General features: G+C 36.3%; 2 protein-coding genes across 2 annotated transcripts; both read right to left on the bottom strand.

Annotated features, from left to right (window-relative positions):
* Positions 1 to 1,094: 1,094 nt before the first annotated feature.
* On the bottom strand, positions 1,095 to 7,422 carry LOC129246342 (tetraspanin-3-like). The gene is made up of 4 exons (XM_054885071.1): positions 7,363 to 7,422; positions 1,741 to 1,932; positions 1,472 to 1,636; positions 1,095 to 1,391 (listed from the first exon to the last, which is right to left on the bottom strand). The coding sequence occupies exons 1-4, from the start codon at positions 7,420 to 7,422 to the stop codon at positions 1,116 to 1,118; spliced, it is 693 nt and encodes a 230-aa protein (XP_054741046.1). The 3' UTR covers positions 1,095 to 1,115.
* Positions 7,423 to 15,579: 8,157 nt separating this feature from the next.
* Positions 15,580 to 23,878, bottom strand: LOC129244642 (CD63 antigen). The gene is made up of 4 exons (XM_054882386.1): positions 23,646 to 23,878; positions 16,468 to 16,659; positions 16,197 to 16,361; positions 15,580 to 16,099 (listed from the first exon to the last, which is right to left on the bottom strand). Exons 1-4 carry the CDS (start codon positions 23,703 to 23,705, stop codon positions 15,830 to 15,832), a joined length of 687 nt encoding a protein of 228 aa, XP_054738361.1. The 5' UTR covers positions 23,706 to 23,878; the 3' UTR covers positions 15,580 to 15,829.

Here is a 23,878-nt window from a genome sequence, read left to right as displayed (position 1 = left end):
AGTTATAAATTATATACAGCCCGAACTATGCCAAAATGTCATGGAGCATTTTGATGCGTACATTTTATGTTTCCAGAGGAGTCTTCTGATGATGATAAAATAATGGAAACAAGAAATAATTTTGACAAATTTTTGTGTGTTTTATTTATGTACATTTATTGTTTTTATTAGCTGATAGAGAGAAAGAATATACCTATATCTTAATGAATTCGCAACATTTGCAGAGAATACAAATAGACAAAATTTATAAAAAAATCAAGAGCAAATAGACAAACATATGCAAACATGTATCTAATATTTGTATGTATGCAAATATCTCATATAAACCTTATGCGTTTACATATACATATGTATGTATGCATATACGAATACATATGTTGGGACAATGTATGTACGTAGATGTTTATATTCTAAGCAAAACAATGCATATTCATATATATATGTGTATTTACATACATATAACCGCACACACTCACTTTATGCCTCTACATGCGTATGTTTCCAAAATTAAAATTCTAAGCCTAGCGACTACAAGAACAAAATGCATTAATAGGCGCAGCCGTAGCGGCTATCATTCTTATTGCCATAGTGCTGAACAGTCTGAAATAGTCGCGGCGGCGCCGAACAGTTCCAACGATTGTACTGTACAACAAAAACTCATCATCAACTAAATATAAGGTATAGCTCTCTCTCTCTTTTTCCTCTCTGTTATATCTTTTTTCTCTCTCGCTGAACGAAAATGCCCAAAACGTTGCATGGCCTTGAAATTTTACTCTCCATTCCCGCTCGTCCATCGACGCCTAAGAAGTTTCATTTCAAAAAGATGAAAAACTCTATAGTTTTGCTTTTCAAAACGAATCGTACTGCAAAGCGACTGCATTATTTTATTCAGCTTACTTTATCTGAAATAAAATTACCTATGCTCATACCGATTTCATGTTGGAATATATCTGGGTAAAATGTGTGCATACATATGTGTGAATGTTAATACTGATTTTATATTCGTTGTGAAGATTTTTTTTTGTTCTATTGTTTAACCAACTCATTATTAGTCAACTTTACTTTAACTTTTGTACTACATATTATGACTAAACTATTTAACACAAATTCGGTCCTTAAGCCGTATTTGTGTTAAATGATTTTCGTCTGCACGCTGCCACTCCGCATGCTGATACTAATGCCAAAAATTCGATGACAATCACTACAATGCCACCATATCGTACAAATCCCAAATTATCAATCCAGAAATTGTAAAATACCGTCTTACAGCCTTGTCTGGTGGTGTAAATGGAAGATGGGCATGGGGCATCCGTTTCAGAAAAACCACAACAAGAAGCGGGAATGCCTGAGCTACTATAATCCGAGTAGTTATTGTAGCCGCAACAGTTGAACTATTTGATGAAAGTAGAAAAAATAAAAAATAAAAATATTAAAACTGTTGCAAATGGTTACTTAAAAATAGATCGCTTACTGTAATCTGGATTGTGTTCATTGAGTTATCGGTCTCATTGTTTCTGTTATCGTATGCGTTAAGAACAATTGAGTCCATCGTGTTGAGGAACTCATTTTTTTCCAAGAAAACCCAAACGACAAGCGCGATCTGCAATCCCATCAGTACGAACATTAAAATGGCGTACTAGAAAGAGGAAATAAGAGGAAGAAAAACACATTTTTGTTAAGGAAATATGTATGACGTGATCACTAATGAAAATATAAAAATGAGAAAACTTTCTCACTTACTATTATCATACACCAATTTATCTCCTTAATCGCACCGCAGCAGGCAAGTAATGATACGATGAATATCGAACCACCCAACACTATAACTATTATGGGTATAATATTGGCATTTTCAAAATTACTGACTGACTTCAAATCGCCCAACGCATCCAAGATAAGACTGCCAAGAATAATGAGCAGAACAGAAACGATCTGAAATAAAAATTTTCATTAGAAACATGAGAAAAAATATCAACAATCGAAGAGCTATTTTAAGTTAAAATTAAAAATTAAACTATAAAAAGAGTGTCCAATGTGCTGCGGATAGTGCATATACAAGCTGGTCCTTTTAAATAACGAGGGTAACGTTGCTGTAGAGGAATTAAGTGAGCACCAAACGCCATCTACCCCAGTATCTGTCGTTTCTCAAAACCAATCAAATAGTAAGTCTTGGCATTCGTGTGACTTGAGTATGGATTTTTATTTCACCAAAGATATGTTGAGCGTAACTATATAGCAATAAATCTAAATTCACAGGCCTATACTTGTTTAATTTATTGGAATAAATGTATGAAAATGAAGGTTTTGCAACATGAATGAAATAACACTAAATATTCCCATCTTTGAGGAGGCGCTGAAAATCCATCTTAATACAATCACTCATCTTCTGAGACTAAAAAAGTATAACGAACCAGTTTTTGTTATCTTCAATCATTGAGTAACGCAATGCTTCAACTCAAACAAATCATTCTGTGTTGAACGAAGTAGTAGGGCAATAACTGTGCTAAGACTGGGTGGGGTAATACTTTGACCTAATTTCCATAGGCCGTCTTAATAACACACCTCGAAGTATGCGCACTAAAAAACCCTTAAAAGCTTCAAAGGAGCACCATTTGAAGCTATGTCGGTTAGGAGTGGTTTATATAACAACAACCTCTCTGTTATGTTCAGATTAGGCAAGAAATGTTATTTGAAAGCGCAGGAATTTGTATGCCACAGAACAGTCGAAATTGAACGGAAGAGTTGAAAAAGAGGAGTTCCCTTACGAATTCGGTATATGCAATAAATTTCTGATTTACTACCACGACGTTGTATTTTCTAAATAGAAAGTGGTGTCGACAGGCAATTCAATATATAATATAATCCGCTCGCATGAGAAAAATTTCTTTCCAAAATTATGTGAAGGATCACTCATCCCAACAAGGCGTACATCGGGCTGGGCAGACATTAGGAGAGTAAGCACATTTCCGTACAACAAGCAAGTACACTACATAAGTTTCTAATCTCACATTGTTCGTATCTTATATGGTGAAGAAATTTTGGCAATAATAGCAGCCAAGTCCCGATTTGCACTGGGAAACATTTTGTTCGTGGGAGAGGACGGATGAGGAAGAGAGAGCGGTTTTTGTTTCTATGCTTATTCGTATTGTCAAACTTAAAGAAGAAAACGTCAAAAGCAACAAATGTTGCCGAAAACAATTTTGCTCGTGTGGCCGCGAATGAAACATTAAAAGAAAATTTACGGTGTCTCCCTTCCAGATAACTCGGTGTGTAAATCGGGATCAATGAAACATGAAGCTTTTGAGAGGGAGAGAGTTTTCGGAAGACGAGATGGTTAGCGATAGGTAGTAACGTAGATATTGGAATTATGAGTTGTATAAGATCTCCAGGTTTAAGGAGGCAAAAGATTATTAGATCATTTTCTTAATGGGAACTTTGTTGTACGAAACAAAATTGTGCGAGTAACTTCGGCTGATTCGTCGTCGAGGATTCGGCAGCAGAATTCTGCCTGCTAATCTCACACGTATTCGCACGCTTGTCCAATCAGTGTTTAGACAACAACAAAGTAGCATGAGCGCTATCATAACCCCGCTTAGGTCTGCAAATCAGTTGATTCCTTCAAGCTGGGTGAGCGCCGGCTAACGGTCTGATGTTGGCCACACCTTTGGATTCTGTACATCGGCTGCCTTGATTGGCAAAGTAGAAAATTTGCAATTAACAATAATGGGTTCAATTTCAGTTGCGATTCACTTCTTACTGTACTCAAGCCTATAAATGAACCAATTTTCAGAAAAATTTAGGACGAAGTCTACAATACTTGGATCCTTTAACATGGAATCGTGTTGATATAAAAATAATTAAAACTCCATACAAAGAAAACCCAAATGATTTTGTCGAGAAAACCAACTTTCATTTCAATTTAAAATAGAAACTTGAATTCCTTGTACTTAAAAATTTCTATATACATAAGGGTGTACATAGGTATATACACAATTCTATATTCCTAAAAACAAAATTGGAAGCAATGAGTCAAAAATTGATGGTAGTCATCCAATTTGTTATCGTTAATTTTCACAAAAGTGTTGTTTGTTTCATTTACCTGGATATATATGTATTACATTCATATTTGCATATACATACATATGTACATACTTGCATTTATATATGGTACGTATTTTTTATCTAGCCATGTTAAGTACATCTAGGCGCGAATTTGCATGTTTGTATGCGTCCAACTATGATGGAAAAGCTTTTCGATAAAAATTCTACAAAGGAGTGACTGCGATCTATCGACGATCAAAAAATATTTTTTTAGCCTGTGTGTATGTATGAAGAAAGCAAAATAACTGATGGGAAATGCTATCATTTAAATATCAAAAAATAAATTACAGTAAAATCCAGATAATTACTATCGGGTAAGTGCACCAAGTATCAGCCAGGATTCACAACAAGCACACGGAGATTCAACAATTTTAGTTTAGGTATGCTTTTCGGATTATGGTGCAGACCTGATACACTTTAGTGATTATTTTGAATAGAATTATGATACCTTGCATTGAATATAAAATGTTTTAACAAGTAAAATGAATCTTCCAGCAGGATAATAACCCGAAACGCGTTAGTCAAGCAGCCAACGCACAGTGGTCCGGCGGCCGGACAAAATTCAATTTTTCAACATTTTTGAAATAAAAATTTGATAATGCAGATGTTTTCTTAAATATTCAAGGTAGATTTCCTGAAAATATTACTTAATTTAAAAAATGTTTCATTGTAGTTTTTTGACTTTAAACATGAAATTGTATGCAAATCGTACTTCATACAAGAGTTTCATTTTCATGTCTGCAAATAAATATTACCATTTGATTGTTAACCAAATATTGAAAAAAAGATAATTTAATATATTAACGGAAACAGTAATAATTCTCTTAAGTTGTGGTACAAAATCCATTTTTTTTTTTTGAAATTTCAAAATTTTTCGAAAAATTTTTTTTAAAGATCATTTTTTTCGAGTGGTCCACGCCGGTCCACTTGAACTCAACATGAGTGATGTAGCCACATATTTCAGCTATGATCTCAAACTGAAACCTGTTGCGCAAAGTTGCGCAAATTAAAAATAATGTAGCTCTTGTGCATTTACCCACAGGCAAAACGTTACATATGGCTTATGCAATTTTGTGTAAAAGACAGAAAAAGACATCACAGACCCCATCAGCATTAAGAGACAACTAAAAAAACAATGACAGATTTATTAAATGCTTTGCTTTGTTCATCAGATATAGTTATAATATCAAAAACTAAGGTTCCGAAAAACAAGCCAAAACCATTTTCAAAAATTTGAAAAATGATCCAGCCTCAGAAAACAGCTCATCAGAAACCGAGTATTCTGAATCATAAAAAAAAATTAAAAATGAAAAACAAAAAAACAACTAAATATCCAAAAAACAAAAAAAAAATTTTAAAATTAAAAATAAAAAAAAAAATTAAAAATTAAAAATAAAAAAAAATTTAAAAATTAAAAAAAAAAATAAAAAATAAAAAAAATCTAAAAACAAAAAAAAATATGAGGAGAGAATAACCTTACCGTAAACCTCCACGTGGTACTCTCTGGGGTCGTGAAAAATGTAAAAATGAACTCACCAGCTAATTACGGAAGTAAAAATGTATTTATAGTATTCAATGAATTTAAAATTTGCTAAAACTAAGGTCAGGCTCGTCATCACTGATCCTTAAAACCCCTAAATATATGTTTTCAGCTTAATTAAATGAGTTTTTGAATTTTGTCCGCCAACGCCTTCTGGTCGGACCACTGTGCAACGGTTGGCTTCAGGTCAAAGAGATTTGGATTATGACTTAACCCGCATAAGAAAGGAACGCAACCCCCATTTATGGGCCTAGAGCTTTTTTGTGGCATAGGAAACGGTAATTCCTATTCCTTTATTCAGGAAGTAGAAGAAGGATAAAGAGATCATACTGGGACAAAAAAATTATAGGTAGCTTTAAGCGAAACTGATTTAAAGACTGTGTGGAATTAAATAGGTATAATTTTGGAATCATCAACGGAATTTTGACAGATTGATTGATAGATTGAATTATCACCTTAGTAACTTAAAAGTAGACTTCCAATCGAACTGGAAGGTTCTGTAGAGAGGAATATGAAACATGTGCTGGCATCGTGCCCATCACTGATCCATAAGCGGGGCAAGCACCTGGATAAACATATTTGTACCAGAGGAGGAAATAAAACTCCATAAAATAGAGCAAATACTAAAATTTATTGAGGAAGCTGAGATCAGAGAAATACTCTGAACGCATGATGGGGACACAGTAGATCTTTCAAGCCGCAATGCTAAGTTTCCTCATAACCACAATAGCTCGCAAATTCATCCAACTTCAATTACAACTTTGAGAAACTGTGCGGTGATATTCAGAAGAGTTTAGGAAAGCAAAGTCGTGTAATAGCCGTGATTTTGGAGCGATGCTAAAAAAAACTTCTGAAAAAATATATGCAGAAATACTTCGCTGGAAGGCAAACTTAGATAGGAAAGTTCTCAAAAGGAAGTATTCATGCAAAGTTCTTTATATGGGTAATTTAATTAAACACTGCCTGTTTTTGGGTTTATGACGTTTTTTTTTTGTGCAGTACAATTTGCTTGAAAATTTACAACATTTTATTACACTGTACGACAAAATGAAACTTTTTCCCAAATGTCATAGTTCCTGCAATGTATTCTGGAAGAGGAGACAAAAAAATATACAAATATGTAACAAAAAGAAAATTAAAACAATTTTGGCAACCCAACTTTTTTTCAACACCCATTAACAAAATTAGCTCTTAAAAACATTTTTTGTTTTTGACCTAGTTCTGGTGTTCAAGTTGAATTTTGCGCTTTAGTGAATTAAGAGATTTAAAGTAGAATTTTACGACGAATATTTTTTGGTATATTTTATCCCTTCAATTTGTAAAACAACTACCAAAATGCATTTTAAAAACTTTTGCTATTTTTTTGTTTGTTGCGTTGTCCAGTGTAATTTAAGTGCTTATTATATGGTATAAATTAGACGATTCCCTCGCCACACAAAAAAAGTTAAAATAGTCCACCCTTGTATTTAAAGGTTTAACATAACAGTGTTTCGGCACCATAAAAAACTTTTTTTTATCATTCTAAAAATCGCCGAAATGGGGTTTTATTACAACATGGTTATTTGACCTTCGATTTTCAAAAGCAGTAGGCCATTATTCTAAACTTGAGGAGTTTTATATATGTCCTTCCTGCGTCCTTTTGAGCTCAGAAGTTGTTTTCACATAGTTGGGTCTGTTTGTACGCATGATTTATACTTCATATGTAAATATTCACTGCTTACCACTGCTAGCAGATTGAAGAAATGTAACAGCCACTTTATGAAGAATCCACAGCAGCCCATTTTATAGTCAATCGTTTTTTGTTGGTTTTAAACAATTTTTTATTCACTGAAACGTTCACCTAATTACAACTCCGTTCTTAAAACTAATACGTTTTTATTTTTTTATCGGAGCTTTTTTAATTTAATTATTTTAGTTCGCTAAATATTTCCAAAATCAATTTCTTACTTAACCTAACAGTCGCGTAACCTTCGTTCGAATGACTGTACTCAATACGAAAAGGGCGCTTTTAATAAATTAATATTTTCGCTTTTTTATGCTGAAAAAATATCAAAAAAATAACTACTTATCTATTACTATTTTTTTTTTTTTTTTGTTACAAATTAGTCGAATAGATAAATGCGTATCTATAGCGTATGTAAAAATGTGTATGAGCATAAAAAATATAATATGCCAAACAATTGACACATTATGGAGGGATCAAAGTATTTTATCCTATCGATAACTAACGAGCAAATCAGTGCTGTATTGTCGTAGGCAAATACTGTACTCTCCAGATTTGTAGTTCTTGGTTCTTATTTATGGAAATTTATGAACTAATGTTGAAAGTGTATAAGGATTTTCGCCATCAATTAGTACAAAGAAAAATCGAATTATGCTATCGATTATATAGTCACTAAAACCAGGATAACCTGAGCAGTGAACACTTTTAAATGGTTTTATTCACCGGGTCCAGATGAATTCTTCCCGGCACAAACACAAAACTCAATTGACTATATTATAGAGTGGTTAACTGTTATATTTAAAGCTACCTTGAATCTCAAATGTATTCCCGCCTAATGGAGAGCAGTTAAAGTTGTCTTTATTTATAAGGCAAGAAACACATACATCACCCAAGGATTTCCGGGCAATTAGCCTATGCTCTTTCTTACTAAAAACCTTATCATGATTAGCAAAAATATTCATAGAAGAGTATATTAAAACTAACATCAACCCCACTCAGCTTAGTATCTCGCAGCACACGTACTGCAAAGGAAAATCTACAGAAACGGCACTTAACTCACTTATCGCAGAGATTGATTGCCTTTCTTGATATTGAGGTATATTACAGTCACTGACTTATTTGGGGATTTTCGGGTCTCTGGTTGAATTGATCAAAAACATGCTTACGAGCAGATTTTGAAATTCAAAGAAAGATTTGGAAACCCTTGGAAATCCAAAGATCCGGAAAAAAGTTAGCTGAGGAACACCTCAAGGCGGTGTGCTCTCTCCTCTTCTCTGGATACTGGCAATAAATGAATTGCTAAAGGGACTGGAGGGGAGTGGAGCCCACATAAAGGGACAATTCCACAGTAAAAGGAAAACTTCCCAATATGTTATGTGCAATTATGCAAGGACTATTAAACTCAGTTATATAGTGGTCAAAGGCGAACGGGCTAAACGTCAACCCAAGCAAAACTGAAACTGTTTACTAGGAAACAAAATATGCCGGAAGTAATTCCTCCATCATTAAGTGGCACGGTACTCTCGATTAGGGAGGAAGCCCCCTACTTGGGCTTAGTATTAGACAGGAAGCTCAATTGAAAGTCAAATGTTTAAGATAGAGTTAATGGTTAATGGTTGTAAAGGGTTAAGGTATGGCCCTTTAGCACTGCGACCATATTGATCTATTGTGCACCCTATGCTGTCTATTGACTGTTAAGTATGCTTATGAATTGTACCAGCTCCTTCTGAGGGAGTGATTGAAGGTCTTCATCTGTAAGCATGGACTTGTTTAAAAACCTTTTCCTTCTATGCGTCAACCCCGGACATTCGATAATGAGATGTTCAATAGACTCCTCATCTTCGCAGCATAATCTGCAGGTGCTGGTGTTAGTTATGCCTAATTTATGTAAGTGTTTGTTGCAGGTGAAGTGACCCGTGAGGGCGCCTGTGAGAGTGCGAATGCTCTTTTTGTTTAACGTGAGGGCCATGTTAGCTCTTTTAGCGTTGAAACTTAGGAACTTTTTGGAGTGTCTAAGACCCTCTACGTTGTTCCAATGCTGATTTAATAGAGTTTTGGCCCAGTATTTTACTTTTTGTTTCAGGTTGTTTTTGTTGAATCCGAACATAGGACTAGGTCCTAAGATAGAGTAAGGAAAAAGTGCTGTAGTGGCACTTTACTCCTATACAGGACTAATAAGATCAACTTGGGGGCTTTCCCCTTACATTGTTACACTGCAAGAGTAAGATCAATCCTAACTTACGGCGTAGAGGTATGGTGGCCGGCTTTAGAAAGTGGGTACATCAAAAAAACAATGGATCTTATACAAAGGATGACCAGTTTTTGTATTTGTGGAGCCCTTAGAACTGCACCTATAGATGCAATAAATATAATGCTGAATTCGTTACCAATCGAATTATTCCGTAAGCAAGTGGCTGCCAAATCAGCTCTTATATTAAGAGACTTAAACTCATTCATAACAGCCCATAAGATCATTCGATAATATTGGAGAAATTCGTCTGTATTCCTTGTGAAACAGACTCTTGTTATACCAACTACATTAACTTGAAGAAATCCTTTATCACAATGTTTCTTTCGAAAGAAGATTGGGATAACGGCCTAATTGAACATGAAGATGAAATAACAATCTATACAGATGGCTCAAAATGAGATAATAAATTAGGTGGAGGAGTAGGAAAGAATACAAAAACCTTGATAGGTGTATTAACTGGTCATTGTCTAATAGGTAACTATGCAAGAAGGCTGGGACTTCCATACTTTGATTATTGCAGAAGCTGGTACAATACAGAAGAAGAGGAAACTATTAAACACCTCCTTTGTTAGTGTGAAGGATTAGCTAGAAGTTGACTTCACGCGCTTCGTAACGCATTTTTAACAGATGTAGCGGACATAGCGCATCTTAAATTAACGAAGTTAAGTTCCTTTATAAAAGCCACATGATGGTTTGAAACGGACCCCATGGAGTACCACCACCATAACTATCTACCTACCACCTACCTAGTACAATAGAAAGATGGATTGCTGAAATTAAACGTGGCGATCCACGTCAAGGGCGACCAAAAACAGCAACAACACCAGAAATCGTAGTTAGAGCGTTTTCGAAAGAATAAGGTGAATTTTTTGCGTCGATTCATCACTATGGTTGAGACTTGGATCTATCACCGTGATCCTAAAACAAAACAAGAGGCTAAAGAGTGATGTGAACCTGGCTCTTCGGCTCCGAAACGAATTCGTGTTCAGAAATCGGCCAAAAAGATGTTAGCATCAATTTATTTTGGAATGCGAGAGGAATTTTGTTCGTGGATTACTTGCAAACTGGTAAAACAACAAACTCTCAATATTATTGTAACCTTTTAGACCTGCCGAAAGAATAAAATCGTGAAAAAAGACTCAGTTTGCAAGAGAGAAAAATTATTTTCCATCAGGACAATGCACCGTGTCAGAAGCGCATTTTGACAATGGCTAAAACTCATGAATTAAAATTCGAATTGTTTAAGCCTCAGCCGTATTCATCAGATTTGGTCTCTAGCGACTTCCATCGGGTACCAGACCTAAAAAAATTCGGAAATCGTTTTTCATCAAATGATGAGATCATAACAGCTTCGGAAGCGAATTTCACAGCCCTTCCGGACTCTCACCTCACCGATGGAATTTATAAATTGATATTTCGTTGAAACAAGTGTATTGATGGTCGGGCAGACTATAATAAAGTGTATTTCAAACCATAAAATTGCGTTTTTCTTATCGATAGGCAAAACTTAAAATGGCTGTGGCGCGCACAATTTTTACTTACAAAAAGTAATATTGTTTTTCTTCACAAATCATAATATTATTCGATCGGGTTTTCAATTCACTTTCGAGTATATTTCATTGAAATTTCCTCGAAATTACCAAAAGGGTCCGAATATTTTATATATGTTTTTATACAGGGTAGGCCATTTAAAGCGGGCCCATCGGGCAACCCTATAACTTTTGACAGGAACGTCAGATCGACTAATGACATAGCGCGTTGGAAGCGTCAGTCCAAGACAATTTTTACCATGGAGCAGTACACTCCAAAAGAACGCGCTGAAATAATTCAGCTTTACATCCAAAATAACTTCTCAATTGTGAAAACTCAACGTGCGTTTAAAAAAAAAAATAAAGTTAAAAGTGCGCCATCCAAAAGCACTTTACAGCGTTTATACGCAAAATTTATTAACCACGGTAGTCTCAGCAATACCAGCCACGCATCCAGACAACGTACACGACGTTCTGCTGAAAATATCGAGGCTGTACGAGCCAGTGTTGAGGAGGCTCCGCGAACATCGAGTTATCGTCGTTCTCAGGAATTAGGCATCGCCAGGACAACACTCAGGCGCATAATTCGCATCGATTTGAAAATGTTTCCGTACAAAATTCAAATGGCACAAAAATTAAACCCGGCTGATTACCCGAAACGGCTTGATTATGCCAAATGGGCCGTCGAAACCGTTCGAAATGAAAATGGTGATTTTCCGTGGCCACCGAGATCACCAGATTTGACGCCACCGGACTTTTATTTGTGGGGTTATCTGAAATCCAAGGTATACATCAACAAGCCAAGGACTCTAACTCAACTTAAAAACAATATCCGACGCGAAATCGCCGCCATACCGGCCGAAATATTGGCCAAAACGATGGAAAACGCCGAAAAAAGGACACATTTGGCCATCAAGGCCAGAGGCAAACATTTGAAGGATATCATTTTCAAAAACTAGCTGGAACAAATCTCCTTGAATCAAAATAAATGATTTTTCATATCAACACAAAAAAAATGTTTTTTTCAATGTTTTTTTTCAGAAACAAATGGGCCCGCTTTAAATGGCCTACCCTGTATAAGGAAATATTTAATAAGTGCTATTATTCTGATGTTAAATGTCCCGCATTCCTTTAATTGATATAAGTATGTCACACATTACACCACCTTCTCCTGGCACAGAGTGCATTAAAATCACTTTAGATGTTTCGGAGATTAGTCCGAAGAAACAGCAGCCAGAAAAAATTGAAAATGCATAACGGCATTTTCTTACAATGATACCTTTTCCAACAACGCTATAACTGCTCGCGTCTTATCTTACTGAATAACATTTATTATGGTGTCTGCAATCACTAAAAGAAAGGAGGTTGGTAGAGAAGACAGCACGCAGGTAACATAAAGAGACCATAAATTTATTTTACATTATCGAAATAAATGGATTAAAACTTCTTAAATTAATGATTTAGTTATAAAAGGATAGATATTCTCATCTCTTTAATATTATCTTGCAACAAGTCGATAATCTTGATCGATAATCATGACTCTTTAGGTTCACTTTTTCACCTATATTTCCAACATTGTTCTTCTTCTTCTTGATTGGCGCGATAATCATTTACGCGATTTTGACCGCGTTTAACAAAGCGCACCAGTTATTTCGTTCTCGTGCTAACCAGCTCCACTTGGACACACCAAGTGAAGCCAAGTCCTTCTTCCCTCTATCTTTCCAACGCAGAGAAGGGTTTACTCTTCCTCTGCTACCACCAGCTGCTACTGCATCGAATACTTTCATACCGCCAACGAGCTGCTGGATTTTTATTCGCTGCGCTATGTCTATGTCGTCATAAGTCTCATACAGTCCATTGTTCCATCGCCTATGATACTTGCCATCGCCAACGTACAAAGGTCCAAAAATCCTCAGCAGAATCTTTCTCTCAAACACTCCATCGGTGTTAATGAGGACATCAACCAGCCGTGCAAAGGCACCTTCCACATTAAGGGCCGGACATTCCAGGTGTTTGTCCTCAAATCATAATCCTTAATTCGTTTGCAGGGGTCCTTATCAGAGTAACCAGTTCTCATCCGAGATTTTACGCTAGGGAGAGATTTTTACGTGGCGGGCCCCAAACACATGCCTCGCCTTCTCACAAAAGCTCGCTCTCAAACGGAAGTTCGGCATTGTTATAAATAACAGGTGGCGCTAAAGTAATCCTCCTATCAGAAAATGCTATAAATTTTGCGATTGGCCCCTAATGTCAGTTCTGTTTTGACATTTGTGTAGTAAACACATGCGAAATACACGTTAATAAACAATGTTACGCTACACTGCTACAGAACGCGGAATATTTATTTGACCAATAATCGGTCGGTGACTTTGGCACAACGTGAATTTCGTCGCAGATTTCCTCGCCGTCCAACGCCTACTGGTGAAACACTGCGACGTTTAGCCGCTCGCCTCGAAGAGACTGGCACAACACGAGATGCTGCCAGGCGTGGCAGACCTCGGAGTAGCCGTTCTGCAGAGAATATTGCTGCTGTAGCCGGGGATGTCATGGAAGCGCCGTCGACATCGACCAGACGACGTGCCACGCAAATGGGTATCAGTCGACGGTCTTTACAGCGAATTTTTGTACAAGATTTGAAGATGTTTCCGTACAAAGTCCAGACGGTGCATCAGCTGTTAGCTGCTGACCGCCAATCGCGTCTAACATACGCTCAAGCCATCCTTAATCACCACCAAGAGGAAGATGATTTTTCATCAAAAATAGTCATGAGTGACGAGGCCCATTTCCATCTTAGCGGGTACGTAAATAAGCAAAACTTACGCTTCTGGGGCACTGAAAATCCGCGTGTAGCCCACGAAGAGCCATTACACCCGCTCAAAGTCACTGTATGGTGTGCTGTTTTCGCTGGAGGAGTCATCGGACCTTTTTTCTTCGAAGACGTCGCGGGCCAAACGGTTACTATGAATGGTGAGCGCTACAGAGCAATGATCAACGAGTTCTTTTTGCCGCAACTTGATGAATTGGGATTGGAAAACATGTGGCTTCAACAGGACGGTGCAACGGTACACACTGCACGTGCCACAACCGATATGCTGAAGGATGCATTTCCCGGGCGCCTAATCTCCCGTTTTGGCGATTTGCATTGGCCAGCAAGATCGCCTGATTTGACCGCTCCAGACTTCTTTTTGTGGGGATTTTTGAAGTCGCGGGTTTATGTCAACAAGTCTCAGACTCTTGCAGCTCTTAAAGACAATATCCGTAGAGAATGTGAGGGCTTATCGCCGGAAGTTTTGGCCAAAGTGATGGAAAATGCCATAAAAAGGGCTCAAATGGCAATCAACTGTGGCGGCGGCCATTTACATGACATCATATTCTTGACTTGATGTAAAAAAAATTAAAAGACCAAATAAAAATAATCCACAAGAAGAATCAAAGCTTTTCATTTTTTTTTTAAATTACAAGCCAAAAAACATCGCAAGGTTACTTTTGTGCCACCTTGTATTTAAAAACATACGTACAAGTATAACCTATAACAATAAGAAATATTGTGACTTTCTATAGGTGAAAGAATTTTTAGAATATGTTCAGCAGTTCCAGTGGTTCCCCGCCACATACAAGCAAACAATCAAACAGATATTCTCACCTTATATAATACCATTAATATACAGGTGGCGATTACCTATTATATGGATTAACAGGAGGATTGCTATTTATATTTCTGGCCTTGGGCACTTGTAGTGCTGTCAGGCACCATCTCCCATTTCATTGGAAAGTTTATTACATTTGACCATAAATGATCTCAGAACGTTTGTAACGTGAACCGTATTAATGTTGTTTGCAGTGGATTCAAAAAATCATCTGGGCCAAAAATAAATTACATCGTTAACATTTTCGTGCGATTATTTTATACAATTTTCGTCGTGGATTAGCAAGGCAGAATGCATCGATGAACAAAAATCAAGCAAGTTTCCTTTATCACTGCAAAAACTTGTACAATGATTTTTTTCGTGCTCGCTTTTCGCTCACCGACGAATTCCGAGAAGGTCATCCAAAATCAGTTGCTGTGCCAGAAAATATCGCTTCGATGATGAGCGCGAAATAATGGAGCAGGATTGTCATGTCACATACCGTAAGATTAAGCTATACTTGGGCATCTGTATGATGAGCATCAATAAGATTTTGTATAATCGCCTTGCGTTAAAAAAGGTGCGTTTGCGCTGGATCGCACACAATTCAAAAAGCGCTCTGGAAACGCGACCGAGCAAAGAACATCGAAAATTGATTTCGATAAATGCAAAGGTGTATTGAGAGCATTTTGAAAAGCAACAAAAAGGAACGTTTTCAAGCACTAGTGTTATGCTAGAAATATAAATAGCAGCCCTCGTATAGGATCAAGTATTTTCAAATTTGTATTTAATCGAAAGACAAAAGCATATAAGTAGGTACATATGTACATATGTATTTTTACTTTTTATTTAGTTTTCTGTTTTTTTAATAAAATTATACAAACAAGAGCACTTAACAAAGACTTGACTAACTACGTGTTTAACTTAAAAAATGTTTAATACAATAGTCAATCTACAATTCGAGTTTATTTTTTTGACGAAAATAAACAGAATCAAGGTAGATTTACTTTTATTTACAACACCGCATGCTTTGCATACAAATTCAGAAATTCACGCTACTCAGTGTCTGCGGGAATTTCGCATGCTACTCGCCAAACAGAAAGCTATGGTGAATACCGCCAATTCGATGGCCGCTACCGCAATACCAGCATATCGAATAATATTCGTGTTTGTGGCCCAAAAATCGACGAATTCATCAACACAACCTGGCTTTGTTTTGTAAACATCTTCCGAACACGACGTGGCATCCAGGGAGCCGCAGCACGATACAGGGACACTTTTGCCGGCATTTATGTAATCCGCGTAACTGGTTTTGCCACAGCACTTGAACTGTTGATAAAATAGCGAAACGAAAAATACAAAACCGAATATGAATTTTATTTTATCAAAAAGCAAAAAGGCAAAAGACAGAAAAAACACTACTTACGCTAACTTGTAACGCATCCATTGGATAATTATTGGCCGAATCATTTTGATTCCAGGCAGTATTAACCAGATCACCCATAGTTTTCAAGAACTCTGCTCGTTGAACAAATACCCATACAACCAAAGCAACTTGCAGGCAGAACAAAATGAACATAAAGACGGCGTACTGTTTGAAATGATGGAAAAAATATAAAAAAGAAATAATTAAATTTCAGTGTTATGCAAAAAAAAAATTTGCTTTATATTCATACGAGGGTTATGTAAATACATACCGTTGTCATGCAGCAAGAATTCTCACGTATCGCTCCGCAGCAGCCAAAGAAGGATATCACAAATATTATGCATCCGAGTATAATTATTAAGATTGGTAACGTATCCAAATTAATAGCTTCTTCGAATGAAGAAAAATCGCCGATATTGCCCATCATGAGCGAGCCCAGGATAATGATGAGTATACCGCATACCTGTTAGAGAAATGAAATATGAAATAAAATGAGCTACATTTTTATATAAAAAAAAAATATTAAAAAATAAATAAATAGTCAACACTTTGCAATATTATTGTGAGCAAACTTTGAAATGTAAACCTCTGCGCGAAATTACTGAGATAAGCCCCAATTACGCCTAATTGTCAATTGTGTATATAAATGTACACCCTCTCTATATTTATATATATACAAGCACCTATGAAATTAAGCATTCAACGTACATATACTCATACGAGTACACTTATATTGGGTTGGAGAATAAGTTCATAGAATTTTTATATTTTCTTCTATTTTACAGCTATTTGTTTGCTGTTTGGCAAAGGGTATGTATTTAAATGTATTTTTGAGTTATTTAATTTTTTATTAGCTTTGAGACTTAGAAATGGCGAAAATCAACATTTTCGACACCTACTCTTCTTTGCTTTTCATCGAGGTCAAAAAGCTGCCGAAGCAGCCCGGAACATTTGCGACGTGTATGGAGAAGGTGTCATAGGCGACACACTACAGTACGGAATTGGTTTGCAAAGTTCAAAAGTGGTGATCTTGACGTCGATGACACGTCCCGCAGCGGAAGGCCTTCTGAATTCGATGAAGAGCATCTCAAATCACTTTTGAAGGAGAAAGGTCGCCAAACCAGTCATGAATTGGCGGAAAAAATGAACTGCGATAATAAAACGATTCTCAATCACCTTGATTCAATGGAATTTACCGAAAAATTGGGCGTCTGGGTACCTCACGAGACCTGATCGACATAGTCAAAACATACTTCTTCACAACAACGCCAAGCCCCATGTTGCACAAGTCGCCAAAGTCGCGCTCCAAGAGCTTGAATGGGAGGTGCTTCAGCATACGCCGTATTCTCCGGACCTTGCACGGAGCGATTGCCATCTTTTCCGCTCCCTGTTAAACCATATGAAGGTTAACCATCGATAACAAAAAGATCCTTAAAAACTGGCTCAACAACTCCTTTGACACCAGACCTGGCGATTTTTGGCGGAATGGCAACAACAAATTGGTCGAGAGGTGGGAAGAGGTTGTAAACAGCAACGGTGAATATGCAATTGATTAACTTATTGAAATAATTATTATTTTTATTTAAATAAAAGTGTTCAGTAAAAACGCTACGAACTTATTCCTCAACCAATATAATTAAAAAATACGGCTGTAAGACTTTTTTTAGTATTTTATATAAATTGAATTAAAAAGGTAGCTCGAACTTGAAAGGCACTGAAATTTGCATTTTACCACTTTCGATTCAGTACCTTTTTACATTTTTTCATAATGTAGAAAAGCAATCCGAAGTCGGAATTTTTTCTATCACACAGGGCTTCCCACGAACATGAGATATACAACATTTCAAATTGTTACAATTTTCATTTGTGCGTCTAGTCAAGGTCATGAGTGTCCTATTATTATTACCATATAATATTACACTGCCATATGTAGTATATTTTAATCTATTTAAAATTTTTGCTTGTTTGAAATTTTTTTTATTTGCTTGTCTATTTTGCACGAGCACTCTAGAAAAGAGATAGTATTTTCTGTTCTACAGTGACAAATTTTTTTCAACAACGCAACAAAACTACCCATATCTAATCTTACTGAGTAGTATTTACTTTGGTGTTCGCAATCATAAAAATATATGTCCATATGTACACACAGGTAGGCAGATAGTTAAATAAAACATCAACTATATTACTCGGAGGCGTAAAAGAATTTTTCTCTATGCATTTTATCGACACTAAATTCCTTTAAGACACCATTTAGCTCCATTTCGTGGTATTTGGAAACAAAAAAATTGAAAATTACGAAAGAGATCATTTATATTTTTTCCTAGATATTATAGTAAAGTCATTCACATCATATGTGTATACCTGTATGCAATACTAAAATATTTGAAGGGTCCAGTTTCACTGCATTCAATAATCTAAAATATCAACCCAGAAGTTGTCCTTATTTGCAAATTTTTATTTAAGGTATTTTTGCTCACTTCTTACAGATGCAGTCTCATTGCTAATAATAAAATAAATAAATAAATCTGTGACTATCTTCACATTGCTCAAACTAGTCCTCCGATCTTAAGCTCTTTGACCTCTAGGAGCTGGCTTAATTTTTTCAAGATAAAAAGAAAGAACTAAAAGCTACGCAACTGTGGTCTAGATTGCACTATCCAGCCGATTCATTAGGGTGGCCCAAAAAACATTTTTTTTTTAGTATAAAATGTATGCAAATCTATATTATTTAATTCCCCTTCACAATAGTCCAACAGATTACTACAGATCCAACTATTTTTGATAGTTTCTGTACTTCGCACAGACCTCTCCTTTCGCAGACTGGATTTTGAGGGTTGTGCTACGGCTGTCTTTTCAAGCAGACTGGATTGTAAGGAGGGGAGAGTTTGCACTAACGGATTCAAGATGTAATCTGGAGTTGGAGCGGGCGTTTTCTCTAAATCAGCCAATATTTCAGTCTCCTTTAGACTGCCGAAAACTAGTAGTGTTTTTCAAGCAGAGTTCTTCGCGATCCTGCAGGCATGCAAAATACGTATGGATCGCTGTTGGGAGGAAGATATACCTACATATCTTTTCCGATCGTCAAGCGGCGATTAAGGCCCTTTGGCGCCATGTTGCAGCACGCTTCTGCCCAACTCCTGTAAGAATGAGATCAAACGTCTCGAACAAGGGGGACAAATATCTCTTATCTGGGTTCCAGGACATAAGAACATAGAGGGAAATGAAATTGTCGATGAGCTTATCAAGTAGGAGTCAATAGAACCGGTTTCAGTTGTCCCCATACGAGTATCAGGCATGGGTGTCTCCTTGACCGTTGTTAAAGGGAAAGTGGACAATTTTTTTCTTAAAAAAGCGCAAGGCAGTACTACATAGGCAGGACACTCAAAGTTCTAAGGATCCCCCGCCATTCAATTTCCAAACTCATAGCGCTGTTCACCGGACACTGGGTGATTAAAACTGATGCGGAGGAGCTTAGACTTCCGTACAACCCGCATTGCACAAGCTGTGGGGGTTCTGCAGAGAAAGAGACTGTTGAAGACTTCCTTTGCAAATGTCTAGGTTTGGCGGCTAGGCACTTGAGGTTCCTTAGTGTGTCCTTTGGCAGTTTTCCAGCCTAGAGGCAGTTATCCAGCCTAGATCACTTTTCTCTACTCCACCACATCAACAGCACTGGATAGCTCTAGATGGTTTTTCTTCCTTTAAATTTTGTAGGTGGTCTACATTATAGTATCAAAATGGCCCCCTAATGCTACTTGTATTGTACCCGTGGTACTCTTGTCACCTAACCTATCATCAGATAAATGTAGTACAACTATAATTAATAAAATCTTTCTCCCTCACTAAATATGTACATTTTTTGAAAAGGGAGGCTAGAAAGAAATTGCACCCGAACAGCAAAACTTCCTAGATGGAACCTAATTATTTAGGGAACTTCAGCTCAGCAGTACACAGTAGTATGACGGGACTAAGACCTATGCCTATACTTATACACTCGGAGTTGAAGAGACCGACATCCTGATATAGACTGACAGCCTGAGAAGAAGCTCAAATTCATCAGAAACCGTCAACTATAGGCTTTCGGAGAAGCGCAATAGGCCGTATTAGAGGTCCTGATAATAATAATAATAATAGTAATAATAATTGAATATATATATTTGTATCCCTTCTTCCAATCATCAAAACGCTTTGCATATGCCGATTTTGGAATCGTCTTCAACACCTTCTGCGATATTTCTTTTATTGCATCAATCACCACAAAACACTTTCCACGCAAAGTAGAAACTTGGATCGTGTGAATAGAAAAAAGTCACTCGAGCGTGTCGAGTTAATGCAGAGCTTGTAAAACGGTATTAATGTTGGTTTTAGCCAAATAAAGACGTATAAGCTGGGATATTGAATCAGTGTTTTTAACGAGTTTGTTGCAAAGGTCACATTTAAATTTAAATATTCACAGAATAAATTCAATGGATACTCAATTTTAAACTGAATAATAAATTTACTAACCCCTGGCGGCCGCCGTAGCCGAATGAATCGGTGCATGACTACCATTCGGAATTCAGAGCGAAAGAGCAAAATGAAGAAAAAGTTTTTTCTAATAGCGGTGGCCCCGGCAGGCAATGGCAAACCTCCGAGTGTATTTCTGCCATGAAAAAGCCGTTCATAAAAAATATCTGCCGTTCGGAGTTGGCTTGAAACTGCAAGTCCCTCCATTTGTGGAACAACATCAAGACGCACACCCCAAATAGGAGGAGGAGCTCAGCCAAACACCCAAAAAAGGATGTACGCGCCAATTGTATATATTACAATATATAAGCCCTTCATCTCACGAAGCTATGAAATTATCTATAGACAAACTGGAAAGAGATGAAGAGCAATAAAATGTGTTAAATCTATTTTTGACCTGTTATCCTAATCATCAGAGGTTACATATTGTCGAAGACTCTTTTACATTTTTTTCGTAAAATAACTTTGTTGAACATTTTAACGCCTTGATGACCTACTAAGCCAATTTTTTGTCAAATTTTTCAAGAGAAGTACAAAAAGAAAGCTATTTAATGGAGAACTGAGACTTCAGAAAAAATCCAAAAAGTAAATGCTTTTTATATGGAATTTCATACTACATTTTTATAAAAACAAATGCACACAGAATTCTGCTGCTGCGTGTATCTGCCTACGTAAATTTCCATCTCTCTACTAAAATCATCTAAATGTAGTGAAAACTAAATTTCAATTAAAAAGTTTACACGAAACGCAAATTTTTAATGATAATTACAGAGTAATTATTCAAAACACTACCAACACTGAACTTGTAATCAGTTAAAATCATATTCATGTCGAACTTTTCCAATTCACACTCTTACATGCATATGTAAATTCTTATGTATATACAAACTCGTATGTGTATGTATGTATAATATGCAGTAATGTGCAATATAAGAAAAGATAAAATTCTGCTGAATGGGTAACTGCATTACTGTGGTTTTTACATTTGTAATGCATTCTGGAGATTTCCCTTAAGTAAACTTTAAGCAAAAGAAAGAGAAGTTCGAAAAATTTAAGGATTTTTTGTTCTTGCTCACCAACAACCGTTTGTTAAATTTGATCAGGGGCAAAACAAAATAAAAAAAAAATCTATGAACTCCTATGCGCTAGCTGAAGATCGTACGGTTTGTATTAAAATTTCATTTTGAATAGCTGCCTAAGTAAGTGATTAATCTATCCACAAAATGACAGTTCATGTTAAGGGAGGGCACTCAAAGGACGAGTTCCTGGTCGACTTTAAAGCGCTTTTCTGAATTCCTCTTATTGTTGGAGTTCGGGTGCACTATAACTCAAAACCTACTGGACCAATCGTTTTGAAGATTCACGTAATACGCCAGCTCCCAGGACATTTTCGCTACATGTTCATCTTACAATAGCAAATTAGTGCTACGAAAAATTGAAAAATTAAAAAAAAATCCTCCCAGGTGTAACCTTGAGAAACTACTTTATTATTATTATTTTTTTTTTTTTTGTGCGTCAAATGATTCTATTGCGAGTTATAATTTACACTGCAGAACGACTTTTTTTCGAGGCGCCTCCGGCGATATGCATTCACTCACTCAATTTTCAATATTTTACAATGAAGGTTGGTAGGTATAATGGTTGTCGGTTGAAACACCTAGGCCTGCTGTAGGCCAATTGTGATACCGCCAGGGCTGTCCTCTCTCCTCACTCAACATTATCCTCATTGAACCAACCTGTGGCTTTAATAAATCTGACAAGACTTGTTGTTTTATATTGGCTACTTCTGCCAAGTTATTCAGGGAACTTTTTCCTAAAATGTTGAACCTTCTTCTATCCAGAGCCATGCACCCGCATAGAAAGTGTTCTATGGTCTCTTCTTCTTCAATGCCGTTACAGCTGTCTACCAATCTGACAATGGTTAGGACCCCGAGAAGATTTCTCATATTTTTCCTGTTTAGTTTCAACAGTCGGCTTGTGCGGCCCGTATTCTATTCCGGCCACGTCATTCTATGTACTAGTTGCATAGGTCAGGGACTAAGGCCATAGCCTGTTGGCAGCACTTTTGCAAAAATAGGAAAATATTGCCCAAATACAACCCGATTTTTTTCTTTATACAGAGCAAATGTGCATCATTGTAAAGGAAAAAAAAGTATCAAAAATGAACGAAAATTTTGTGCGGCTTCAAACTTGCACTTTGCTGTACTAAAATTTGATGGACTGTAAAACCACGTACCAAAATTAAAAAAAAAAAAATGTTTTACAATATTATAAAATTTTATTGAACTTTTATATGTATATTTCATTTCATTTCCTTTATTTTTATATGTATATCTTGTACCTATAAAGTATGAAAGTTGGATTATTACGATATTCGTAAAAATATAGAATGAATTATATTTTTATAAAAAAAAAAAATAATTTAAATTATTATTATTGAGGATTAAATGAAAATTCAGTGAATATAGTAACACAATCTGTATCGTCAATCTATCTTCTTCAATATAATCTGTGGAAAATGGAGAGCTGAAGTTTGGTTATTGGACGCTTGCTTATAAAACGCAAAATTTTTTTTATGATCGCAGTTCAAATTTATATACTTTAAGAAACAAATGGTCATGCATAGGTTTCCGGAAACCGCGCTCTTCAACTTCCCTTCACTCTTCAAAAAGCTTGCTTAATTTTGCACAATACTGTAAGAGCATCGCCAGTCATTTGCATTATCTGTCTCTGAATTTAAAAATTGACAAATGCAAGCTGCAGTCACGTGGAAACGGAAGTTTTCCTGAACAAAACTTATTCACATTTCACAAATTCTGGTAAATCTCAAATATTTGCGCACAAAATTCCTTCAGCCTTTACCCACATTTGCACTAAATGTTGTATATATAATAATATATATTATATATTTTTTATTATAGTCACAATGCTGAGTCCTTTACTCACCAAAAATACTATATTGGCAATATAGATTAAATATTTAACAATAGATTCTAGACAATTCATTTTGAAGCCGGTCTGACACTTAAACTGTCAATTAAAATTAAATAAATTTTTTCAAAGCGCACTAATAACTTTTCTATTGTCTCGTTTCACAATTTCGTTTCACGTTTCTCCGCTCGTTTCTGCTGTAACGTTTAAACGCGTCGAGTTCTCTTGTCGAATTAAACACGCAATAT

The sequence above is a fragment of the Anastrepha obliqua genome, chromosome 4, assembly GCF_027943255.1.
Source record: "Anastrepha obliqua isolate idAnaObli1 chromosome 4, idAnaObli1_1.0, whole genome shotgun sequence".
Taxonomy (NCBI): Eukaryota; Metazoa; Arthropoda; class Insecta; order Diptera; family Tephritidae; genus Anastrepha; species Anastrepha obliqua.
The sequence above is the reverse complement of the archived record's forward strand: the minus strand, read 5'-3'. Positions and strand labels throughout refer to the sequence as shown.